This window comes from Schistocerca gregaria, chromosome X (assembly GCF_023897955.1).
Source record: "Schistocerca gregaria isolate iqSchGreg1 chromosome X, iqSchGreg1.2, whole genome shotgun sequence".
In the NCBI taxonomy this organism is placed as follows: Eukaryota; Metazoa; Arthropoda; class Insecta; order Orthoptera; family Acrididae; genus Schistocerca; species Schistocerca gregaria.
The window spans coordinates 816,576,774-816,589,139 of record NC_064931.1 but is presented as its reverse complement, the minus strand read 5'-3'; the positions used below and the strand labels follow the sequence as shown (position 1 = coordinate 816,589,139).

At 42.5% G+C, this 12,366-nt stretch overlaps 1 protein-coding gene across 1 annotated transcript in view; it reads left to right on the top strand.

Moving 5' to 3' along the window:
* The window catches only part of LOC126298335 (dynein axonemal heavy chain 5), a gene marked incomplete at its 5' end in the record, with an annotated part of 791,472 nt that overhangs the window by 116,500 nt on the left and 662,606 nt on the right, over positions 1-12,366 (top strand). Inside the window, one exon of the mRNA XM_049989632.1 lies at positions 11,825-12,006. Within this exon, the coding sequence (XP_049845589.1) occupies positions 11,825-12,006 (182 nt within the window). The remainder of the gene's footprint in view (positions 1-11,824; positions 12,007-12,366) is intronic.

Genomic DNA, 12,366 nt, shown 5'->3' with positions numbered 1-12,366 from the left:
ACACCTCTGGTGATCGTTGAGGGGACACTGAATAGTGCACGGTACATCCAAACCGTCATCGAACCCATCGTTCTACCATTCCTAGACCGGCAAGGGAACTTGCTGTTCCAACAGGACAATGCACGTCCGCATGTATCCCGTGCCACCCAACGTGCTCTAGAAGGTGTAAGTCAACTACCCAGGCCAGCAAGATCTCCGGATCTGTCCCCCATTGAGCATGTTTGGGACTGGATGAAGCGTCGTCTCACGCGGTCTGCACGTACAGCACGAACGCTGGTCCAAATAAGGCGCCAGGTGGAAATGGCATGGCAAGCCGTTCCACAGGACTACATCCAGCATCTCTACGATCGTCTCCATGGGAGAATAGCAGCCTGCATTGCTGCGAAAGGTGGATATACACTGTACTAGTGCCGACATTGTGCATGCTCTGTTGCCTGTGTCTATGTGCCTGTGGTTCTGTCAGTGTGATCATGTGATGTATCTGACCCCAGGCATGTGTCCATAAAGTTTCCCCTTCCTGGGTCAATGAATTCACGGTGTTCTTATTTCAATTTCCAGGAGTGTAATTGCAACTGTTCTGACTGTCTCAGTGCCCTAAGTGCAATGGATACAGGAAAGCTCTCACTTACTCACTTTTAATGGAGCCACTGCGACGTTCATGTAGGTTCCTGGTCACTTCTCTCTGAAGGGAAACGAGGCAACTGACGCTGCTACCAGGGCTGCAGTCCTCGTACCTCGACCTGCTTGGTCTTCCATTCCCTCCGATGTTCGCTGTATTGCCGTCTGTCAGCAGGTGGTGTCACTTTGGCATCACCACTGGTCCTTCCTTCAATGGAACAAGCTCCGTGGAATTTAGCCTCTCCCATCGGGTTGGACGACGTCTTCTCGGCCCTCTCACCGTGAGAGGATCATTTTAGCTTGGTTATGTATTGTGCACTGTCTTTTTAGCCATCGTCTTTTGTTAAGTCGTGCTCCACCACCACTATCTGCTCATTGCCCTGACAGTACACCATTTCCTATCGGAATGCCCTTTCTTTTAACCACTTATGTTCTCTTTTATGTTTGCCGTCTGAGTTATTGGCCGTTTTAGCGAACGACGTGCAGAGTGTCGACCGAGTTTTGCTTTTTAGCCGTCGTAGCAACATGGCGAAGGACAAAAAATGTTCAAATGTTTTTGAATTCCTAAGGAACTAAACTGCTGAGGTCATCGGTTCCTGGACTAACACACTACTTAAACTAACTTAATCTAACTTATGCTAAGAACAAAACACACACACACACACACACACACACACACACACACACACACACACACACACATGCCCGAGGGAGGACTCGAATTTACGGCGAGAAGGGGCCGCGCAATCCGTGACATGACGTCTCCAACCGAGCGGCGCCGAAGGAAATTAATCTTTAGTTCAGGGCCACTGTTTCTCTATGGCGTATTTTATGTACCTTTGTCCAAGTACCTGTTTTAGCTGTCTTTCCTTCCGTCGCTTGGGCTTAACGTGTAGTCGTTTTTAACCCCTTATTTTTCTTGGTGTTCTATGGTTCTGGCATGGGGGCGTGACGTTAGTTATTTTTGCACCCTAAAACGAAACAAAAGAAATTTACGTAGATGCTGATCCAACACTAGTGGTAGATGCTACAAAAGAGGCGTCGTGCCGGAGGGTGTGGTTTGTTGTTTAAACACTGATAACTAAGAGTACGTCCCAAGAAAACTCAACCAACAAATTTCTTCCCCTTTGCAAGAAGATTTTGAGGGTAAAATTAGAGAGATTCAAGCTCACTCGCAGGCATTACCAACTGTCGTTTTCCCCCGAACAATTAGCCATGGGAACAGGAAAGAGGGGAAGTGACAGTTGTCCACGAAGTACGTTCCATAAAACAACGTAAGGTGACAAGCAAAGCATAGATACAGGTGTAGAAATACATGTAAGTCTGGATGTAGAAGCAAAAAACACATACAATAATAATAAATATCCTCTCCGAAAAATGATCGTTTATGTTTTTGGATATTCTCTGCAACTATTAACATTTTTTTCTGGTCTTCCTGCCAGATGTTGATTTCCATCTGATTCATTACATAACATACTGCAAAATCCATCATCTATCGATGATCGTCAAATGGTTTGAAAGCATTGAGATAAGAGGTCAACGAGCGTAAGCCATCACAGAAATTTCATTTGACATTGTTTTCTAACGCGCACAGCAAATGGTTCAAATGGCTCTGAGCACTATGGAACTTAACTTCTAAGGTCATCAGTCCCCTAGAACTTAGAACTACTTAAACCTAACTAACCTAAGGACATCACACACAACCATACCCGAGGCAGGATTCGAACCTGCGACGGTAGCGGTCGCGCGGTTCCAGACTGTAGCGCCTAGAACCACTCGGCCACCCCGGCCGGCAACGCGCATAGCAATTCGGTATAGGTTCCCTATAGGTTTCAACTGCTCGTCTAGTCGCCAAAAGAAGGGAACAATTCTCCCTGCAAATACTTAGTTCTTCCGGGAATACTGGATACCTTTTGAAGCTAGGTTAGTTAGTAACTTTTTACCCGATTTCTACCTCGCTGATATCGAATGAGTGATGCATACATCATTTGTATGTATATGATGCTACGTATTGGTAATTTACACAACGCTACATGGCACAGTTGCTTAAGTTTAATTAAAATGAACCCTTTAATCTTTATCACTAGTCAAGTTACAATTGAAAAACGGGTTTAACAACACAGTAAACAAAATTTCCAACTTTAGTACAAATTATTTCAGTTCTTTGCCTATATAGTTCGAGGAATTGTTCGCAAGAAATGAGTTCAGAGTATATTTAAGTTTCCGTTGTTACTTTTCAGAAGTTTGACATTATTGATGAACTGATAAAATATATTTGTGGCCGCACATTCAGCTCCTTTCTGATTGACTTGCGGCTGTGTTGATGAATAACGAATGTTGGTTATGGTTAGCTGGTAGTGAATAATATATTTTTTAAACAATCGAATCAACATACACTCCTGGAAATGGAAAAAAGAACACATTGACACCGGTGTGTCAGACCCATCATACTTGCTCCGGACACTGCGAGAGGGCTGTACAAGCAATGATCACACGCACGGCACAGCTGACACGCCAGGAACCGTGGTGTTGGCCGTCGAATGGCGCTAGCTGCGCAGCATTTCTACACCGCCGCCGTCAGTGTCAGCCAGTTTGCCGTGGCATATGGAGCTCCATCGCAGTCTTTAACACTGGTAGCATGCCGCGACAGCGTTGACGCGAACCGTATGTGCAGTTGACGGACTTTGAGCGAGGGCGTATAGTGGGCATGCGGGAGGCCGGGTGGACGTACCGCCGCATTGCTCAACACGTGGGGCGTGAGGTCTCCACAGTACATCGATGTTGTCGCCAGTGGTCGGCGGAAGGTGCACGTGCCCGTCGACCTGGGACCGGACCGCAGCGACGCACGGATGCACGCCAAGACCGTAGGATCCTACGCAGTGCCGTAGGGGACCACACCACCACTTCCCAGCAAATTAGGGACACTGTTGCTCCTGGGGTATCGGCGAAGACCATTCGCAACCGTCTCCATGAAGCTGGGCTACGGTCCCGCACACCGTTAGGCCGTCTTCCGCTCACGCCCCAACATCGTGCAGCCCGCATCCAGTGGTGTCGCGACAGGCGTGAATGGAGGGACGAATGGAGACGTGTCGTCTTCAGCGATGAGAGTCGCTTCTGCCTTGGTGCCAATGATGGTCGTATGCGTGTTTGGCGCCGTGCAGGTGAGCGCCACAATCAGGACTGCATACGACCGAGGCACACAGGGCCAACACCTGGCATCATGGTGTGGGGAGCGATCTCCTACACTGGCCGTACACCTCTGGTGATAGTCGAGGGGACACTGAATAGTGCACGGTACATCCAAACCGTCATCGAACCCATCGTTCTACCATTCCTAGACCGACAAGGAACTTGCTGTTCCAACAGGACAATGCACGTCCGCATGTATCCCGTGCCACCCAACGTGTTCTAGAAGGTGTAAGTCAACTATCCTGGCCAGCAAGATCTCCGGATCTGTCCCCCATTGAGCATGTTTGGGGCTGGATGAAGCGTCGTCTCACGCGGTCTGCACGTCCAGCACGAACGCTGGTCCAACTGAGGCGCCAGGTGGAAATGGCATGGCAAGCCGTTCCACAGGACTACATCCAGCATCTCTACGATCGTCTCCATGGGAGAATAGCAGCCTGCATTGCTGCGAAAGGTGGATATACACTGTACTAGTGCCGACATTGTGCATGCTCTGTTGCCTGTGTCTATGTGCCTGTGGTTATGCCAGTGTGATCATGTGATGTATCTGACCCCAGGAATGTGTTAATAAAGTTTCCCCTTCCTGGGACAGTGAATTCACGGTGTTCTTATTTCAATTTCTAGGAGTGTATTAATAAATTTTACATATTTCCATTCATTAATGTCTTATGGTACGATTGGTTTGGGGAAGGGGTACTCATTACTTACGAGGTGAGTAGTGATTGGATAAAAGTGATCAGTGCGAATAATATGACCTGTTCAGCCACAAACATATTATAGACGCCTTTTTAAGAATTTAGGAATTTTAGCTGCACTTTCACAGTACGTACATTCACTAGTATACTTCGTCATAAATTATCCATCACAACTGAAAAGAATACTAATGTTCACAAACACAAAATTAGAAGTAAAGAATGAACTTATTTACTCTGGAGCTGTGAGTACCGGTCGTGAGTCGTGCTTCGGTAGCTCAGTTGGTAGAGCACTTGCCCGCGAAAGGCAAAGGTCCCGAGTTCGAGTCTCGGTCGGGCACACAGTTTTAATCTACCAGGAAGTTTCATATCAGCGCACACTCCGCTGCAGAGTGAAAAATCTCATTCTGGAAACATCCCCCAGGCTGTGGCTAAGCCATGTCTCCACAGTATCCTTTCTTTCAGGAGGGCAAGTTCTGCAAGGTTCGCAGAAGAGCTCCTGTAAAGTTTGGAAGGTAGGAGACGGATACTGGCAGAAGTAAAGCTGTGAGTACCGGTCGTGAGTCGTGCTTCGGTAGCTCAGTTGGTAGAGCACTTGCCCGCGAAAGGCAAAGGTCCCGAGTACGAGTCTCGGTCCGGCACGCAGTTTTAATCTGCCAGGAAGTTTCATATCAGCGCACACTCCGCTGCAGAGTGAAAAATCTCATTCTGGAAACATCCCCCAGGCTGTGGCTAAGCCATGTCTCCACAGTATCCTTTCTTTCAGGAGTGCTAGTTCTGCAAGGTTCGCAGAAGAGCTTCTGTAAAGTTTGGAAGGTAGGAGACGGATACTGGCAGAAGTAAAGCTGTGAGTACCGGTCGTGAGTCGTGCTTCGGTAGCTCAGTTGGTAGAGCACTTGCCCGCGAAAAGCAAAGGTCCCGAGTTCGAGTCTCGATCGGGCACACAGTTTTAATCTGCCAGGAAGTTTCATATCAGCGCACACTCCGCTGCAGAGTGAAAAATCTCATTCACGAAGCTACTTGTTGCCCACTCAAAACTGCGTATAAAACGAGTCAGTCAGATTTCGCATTTCGAACGAAAGTAATACAGAGTCGCTTGTGCAGTCGATGAGAGTTATGACACTTTCATATACAAAAGCGCAATTATAAGGGTCGGTGTGTTACCGTTTCCGCGGCTTTCTCTATCTTCAGGAACATCGAGGCAAATTACGACCAAAAATTAAGAAAGAGGTCTGTTTACTTGCTTACGTCTTGCGTAATCGGCATATCAAAGTCTGGAAAAAAGGGAGAGACTAATGTTCAGTATTGCATCCGAAGCGTCTTTTTACCATTTGCAGAAAACAATTGGCTGCTTTTGTTGGACCATAAGCCTGGACATAATTACAGAAAACAATTCATTGATGTTATTCCTAATTAACCCCCGAGAAATGGGAATTCTTCTCATATTCGTAGAATAACATGTGAAAACCCACCATAGAATGCAAGTTCAGGAACCTCATTACCTTTATCCCATTCAATATAGTAAAAGTAAAACCTGTCAAGAATTTTTGCGTAAAGGTCTAGTTATGGTACAGATGAAATAAATAATTTTATCTTAGGGATAAGTTAGATCTGTGATGTCTTCTTGTTTATTTTGCTAGGTGCGAAAATACAAATTACGATGATGCAAACTACTGCTTTAACATTACATCGTTTTAGCACGTTTCATACAACATATTATTTGCATATATCGGCCAATACGTTCGGAAGTTGCAAATTTTGTATTGTGTTAAAATACGTCACTAGTTATGGCGCATCTGGAAGGCCGGCATTAAAAAGTAGGTAGCTGTAGCAGCGGGAGAACACACAGGATGGAAGAGTTGGACGTGAGTTGCTGTTTGGCGCTTAAAAAAGGATTCGTCCTCGGAGACAATTGTGCTGACACTTCGTTCTAGTAGATGCGGAAAGGAACAGTTGGTGCCGGGAGATGCTTGACTTGAAACTTCGCGTGATAACAGTAGAGACTAGTTCTTGTTCTTAGCTTGCGGATGGTATACAGATGCAATTTCGAAACAATTTTGAGAGAAAAGTCAGTGTGGGACTCAGACGTCTTCGAGAAGCATTTTGTGTTGTAAATTCTGATGTTTTCTTCTGGTGTGTCGTTATAGAATTAATAAATCTAAAAAATGAACTAAGTTTATGATTTAGTGGGACATGAATGAAGTATCGAAAGCACTGGCTGTCAGTTTGCATTTCTGGCCGAAAAAGGACTCGCATTTTTTTTTTACAAACAATTTGTTGTGAAACTATAAAATACAGTGTCGTCCAGTTTAATTAAACATATTTACTCCACATAGCATTTATGCTCCAGTTAACAAGCTGTGCAAATAAACTTAATAAATTTGTTTTGTAAATAAAAACCACCTTCACGAGCTGGATTGTATTTTATTTCTCTCAGACGAAGAAAGCTTAAAATAAAAGGCGAAACGCGTCTAGGAGGAATAAAACACATTGCAGCAAAACAAGGCGATTTTCACTTACAAAACAAATATTTCTGTGCTTGCTGCGGCTTATTATAATACTGGTGTCATCTATAAAAATGTCAGTTTTGTTTGGTGAACGTTTACTGTAAGATCGTTCACATATGTTAGGCTTAGGAGAGACCCCGACACTGAACAATGCAGACTTCCATTCGTGGTGTATTCCTAGTCACTATTGTTTTCTCTCCTTTCAGAATTATTCAACACCACAACTTCATTATTTTGGTTAAATATGATTAAAACCAGTTGTCTGAAAGAACATTAAATCTATAACACATAAGCTTTTCTAGAAACATATTATAATGAACACAATCAAAAACTTTTGACTGGTCACAAAAATAGCAACCGGTAACATTATGTTATTTAAGCTTCGTAATATGTGGAGAGTAAATGCATAGATGATATTCTCAGTTGAGCAATCCTTCTGAAACCGACATTGCGAAATAACATTTCAATTGTTTTCACTTAATTGTGATACTGCTTTTGACTACATTACTTTCTAGAATATTCTAAAAAAATAAATCTGTTAGGGAATTGGACAACAGTTATTCAGATCTTTTCTGTCACATATTGTATAGAGAGGTATAACGGTGGCTGAAGACGATACTTGTTTCCGTGTTTGCTTGCAAATCAATTTGCTTTTGGATAAGTTCCCCCTTGAGCAAACACATTTGTTTCTGTAAATACGTAAAACTGCAACCGCTCACTTTTTGAAATATTTATTTACTAATTACGTAAATCGGTTTTCGAACATTTTCAGGCTCATCTTCAGACGGTTTTCCAGAAGTTACTCGTACATAGCTATATAGCTATTTAAGGCATAATGCTGGGTGCAGGCTATGTGACAACGTACTTACATGAATAAACAGTCACGGCTTATAAAACGTCCGTAAGGGATAAGCTTAACCATTTGTTTCTTCCTTTTACCCAGACATGTGGCTATTTATTTTATTTTTATTAAATAACAGAAAAAAATTTGCCATCTGTACGTACAGAAATATCAGTCTTTAAGATAATTATGCAGAAATCTGAAAACAGACGAATTTTTTTTTATTTGTATTTTGTTACCATCTGCTGTGGTTTTTGTGGTTTTCTATATTTTGTGTTCAGCTGTTTTTATATCACAGTCTGTCATCTGCATCTATAGACAACTTTATGCAGAATGTTATTTATACAAAAATCTATGACTAGGAATGTTATGGTTAACATTATTTTATTCTGTATTTAGGCTTGTGTGTGTGTGTGTCTGTGTGTGTGTGTGTGTGTGTGTGTGTGTGTGTGTGTGTGGGCGAGTGTGCGTGTGTACGTGTGCAACACGTTTCCAGCTGCTTTTTCTGGATTCCCCGTAAGGTTCACTGTGACAACTGCACTTTCAAACTTTCACTACGTCACTGTTTACAAGATGCGAAGTTCTGTATAGTTGCAGATGACAAACTGTGAAACAAAAACAGCTATTACGCAAAATATAGAAAACTACAAAAATCACAGCTTGTGGTAACAAGGTATATATAAATATTTACTTGTTGAGTCAGGAGAGCGCTTAAGAATTCTATTAGAAATTCTAGCGACACTAGACAAGATTTTGATTTACATCGTATCTACATCAATACTCGGCAACAACCAGACAGTATCAGTAACTGATACCTCTACCTGGATCCGTTAGCTAATGGTTGTCCTGTCCGCCATTCCACAATATTCCAAATTGTTTTGATTCTGTTACCAACATTATTAACTTTTGTCTTGACTTTCATACTTCCGTTTCTTTTAGTAACTTTTCTTTATATTTTTCTGTAATTTTGGTGGATAACGTGTGACAAAGGAAACTACAGTGACACCATCATCAACGATAACCAATACCATGAAAATAGTCAACTCTTTCCCATATATTTTACGTCTTTCAGAGCAAGCCGGAAACAACATGTATCGATACACAAAGGGCGTTCTGCTGAATCTTGCAAATGGAAAACACGTCGAGGCAAGTGAAACATATATTATGCTCTTAACTAGCATCTATCCCTTAGAATATTACACTCTTCCTGCAATAGGATTTTTTGCGAGTCTTGTAATCCATCACGGACTATCGATAGTTTGAGTTCCAGACTGGCAAATCTACTCCACTAAGCTCGTGCAACACTACCGAAGATGCTATTATCAGCTGCAACTGCCGACATTACTTCCAGATAACTATTTGAATGTTCATTTAAATAGTGAAACTCTATTCTACTGTAAAAAGAGTAGTGGTTTTACAAAAGAAACCTTTATGCCAGTTGTCAAGAAGAACCAAATTCCATGAGCACACACAACACATTCTTAACGAACGGTACGTTGAAAAAGAACGAAAAAACACATTCCTACTCTCAGCTAAGCTGCTGGTCGTGTGTGTAACAGACATGCAGCTAAGCCTAAGTTCAGCTCGTGACTCTTATGCTGAGCTATGTTCGTTGTTTCCAAAAGAAAGTGGTTTTCTGAGTTGGAACCTAGATGTCTGCGGTCTTTGATATATTTCATGTCACCAGTTCACCAGGCGTTTTATGAAATTTTAACAGTGTAGATTCCAATGAAAGTGCTGCAGAGTGTTTATACTGGACATATTATTTTCATTCATCCCAGAATTGATCTTCAACAGTGGGAAGCAAGAAGGTGCTTAAAACATCAATGTAGACCTGTGCTGTGATAGTGCCATGCAAAACAACAAGGGGTGCAAGCCCCCTCCATGTACAGTTGGCACTACACACGCTGGCAGATGAGATTCACCGGACATTCGCCATACCCACACCTTGCCATCGTATCGCCACATTATGTACCGTGATTTGTCACTCCAAACAACGTTTTACCGCTGTTCAATCGTTCATTTTTTACGCTCCTTACACCAAGCGAGGCATCATTTGGCATTTACTGGCGTGATGTGTGGTTTATGAGCAGCTGCTCGACCATGAAATCCAAGTTTTCTCACCTCCCCCCTAACTGTCACAGTACTTGCAGTGGATCCTGATGCAGTTTGTAATTCCTGTGTTATGGTCTGGATAGATGTCTCCCTATTACACATACCGACCCTCTTCAACTGACGGCGGTCTCTGTCAGTCAACAGACGAGGTCGGCCTGTACGCTTTTGTGCTGTACGTGTCCCTTCACGATTCCACTTCACTATCACATCGGAAACAGTGGACCTAGGAATGTTTAGGAGTGTGGAAATCTTGTGTACAGACGTATGACACAAGTGGCACTTAATCACCTGACCACGTTCGAAGTCCGTTGAGTTCCGCAGCGCGCCCCATTCTGCTCTCTCACGATGTCTAATGACTACTGAGGTCGCTGATATGGAGTACCTGGCAGTAAGTGGCAGCAGAATGCATCTAATATAAAAAAACGTATGTTTTTGGAGGTGTCCGGATTCTTTTGATCGCATAGTGTATGCTATTAGGTCCCAACCAAACCACAACCTCAGAAATCGTGACATATTCGGAAAAAATAGCGATATATGTGAGGCAGCCAAGATTATAATAATAGATTAGATTTACTTTCATTCCAATTGGTCCGTAGTGAGGAGGTCCTCCAGGATGTAGAACATGTCAGAAAAACAACAATACATGACATATTTACAAGTCAAACAAATAAGCTAATGAAGCATTCCACAGGTCCCAAGTGGAATGATCGTCATTTTTTAATGAACGCTATATGAAAGAATCATTTTACAAACACTAATGCACTGAATTTAAAATAAAAAAGTTTATTTATTTATTTATTTATTTATTTATAAGATAATAAACGTGTAATACAACTACTATAATACTTATTTACAATGAACACATTACTGCACTGAAATGGTTCAGAAGTTAGATTGTACTTACACACACACACACACACACACACACACACACACGCACACTTATTTACAATGAACACATTACTGCACTGAAATTGTGCAGAAGTTATATTGTATTTATATATATACACACACACAAATCAATTGGTTCTGCTGAGAAATTCATCAATGGAGTAGGAGTTGGCCACCAATAAATTCTCTTAAATTGAATTTCATTGGTTGTTAAACTTTTTATGGCTGCTGACAAGTTACTGAAAATTTGTGTTCCTGAATAATGCACACCTTTTTGTACAAGACTAAGTGACTTTAAATTCTTGTGAAGATTATTCTTATTTCTAGTAATGATTCCATGAATTGAGCTGTTGGTTTGAAAAAGTGATATATTTTAATGACAAATTTCATTCAAGAATAAATATATCGGGAAGCAGTAGTTAGTATCCCTAGTTCCCTAAACAGGCCTCTGCAGGATGTTCTTGAGTTCACACCACATATAACTCTTACTCCACGTTTTTATGCCCGGAAAACTTTAGCTTGGCTTGATGAATTTCCCCAAAAAATAATTCCATATGACATTATGGATTGAAAGTAAGCATAGTATGCCAGCTTTTTCATTTTTATATCCCCTATGTCTGACACAATTCGCATTGCAAATAGTGATTCTCATTGGTTACCGCGTAATGTCACCAGATTGGCTACAAACAACGAAAACGAATCGCCAGCAGCAGTAGACAACGGAAGAACCGCGACGCACTGTAAGTACACTTTAGCATATTATTTCTTCCTAAAAACAATTTCCAATAAAATCGTGTTTGTCTCTGATTTACCCATGCCCGGGATGGTTTCCTCTGGTACTAGGTCCCTCAGTTCGTGTTATATGTGACTTTCAGAGAGCCACGAAACCAAATCGAAAGGAACGGTGATCGAAAAGGCGAGACGCTCACTTGTAGTACGTTGCAGATGTGGCGACTGGCTTGTGTTGTGCGCAGGGCGCATCGCGTGGGTGCGGTCGCTGTACTCGTACCTGTGGGAGCTGGTGCGCAGCGCGTCGTCGCACGCCGTGCTGCGCGGCATGGCTGCCACTGCGGACCTGGTGCGCAGGCACGGACACGTCGCCGCCGCACAGCTCGCCTACGAGGCGGAGACCATTGACGCCTGGATGAACCAGAACGTCAGTACCACCGTCATTTACTTTTACACATTTTGTATTAATACTGAATCATTATCGGAAGACAATAAGTACCCTTCTTCGTATCCTAGGTAACTAAAGCACAACTGTGCAGTGTCGCTCGTGTCGGAGTTAACCTGCTAGTTTTTCGTATAGTAAGGACATGTCATTCATTTCATTTTATTTCCTGCCATTTACAAATGATCTGCCACCTAGTGACTAAGACACAGGTGGTATTTTGACAATATTTAATTCTACTCATACATAATATGAACATTATTTGTTTTCACAGTATTTCAGCGAAGTTGCATCTTTGAACACTAGGAAAATAAAAATTAATTAGGAAACGTAAATGTTTAAATA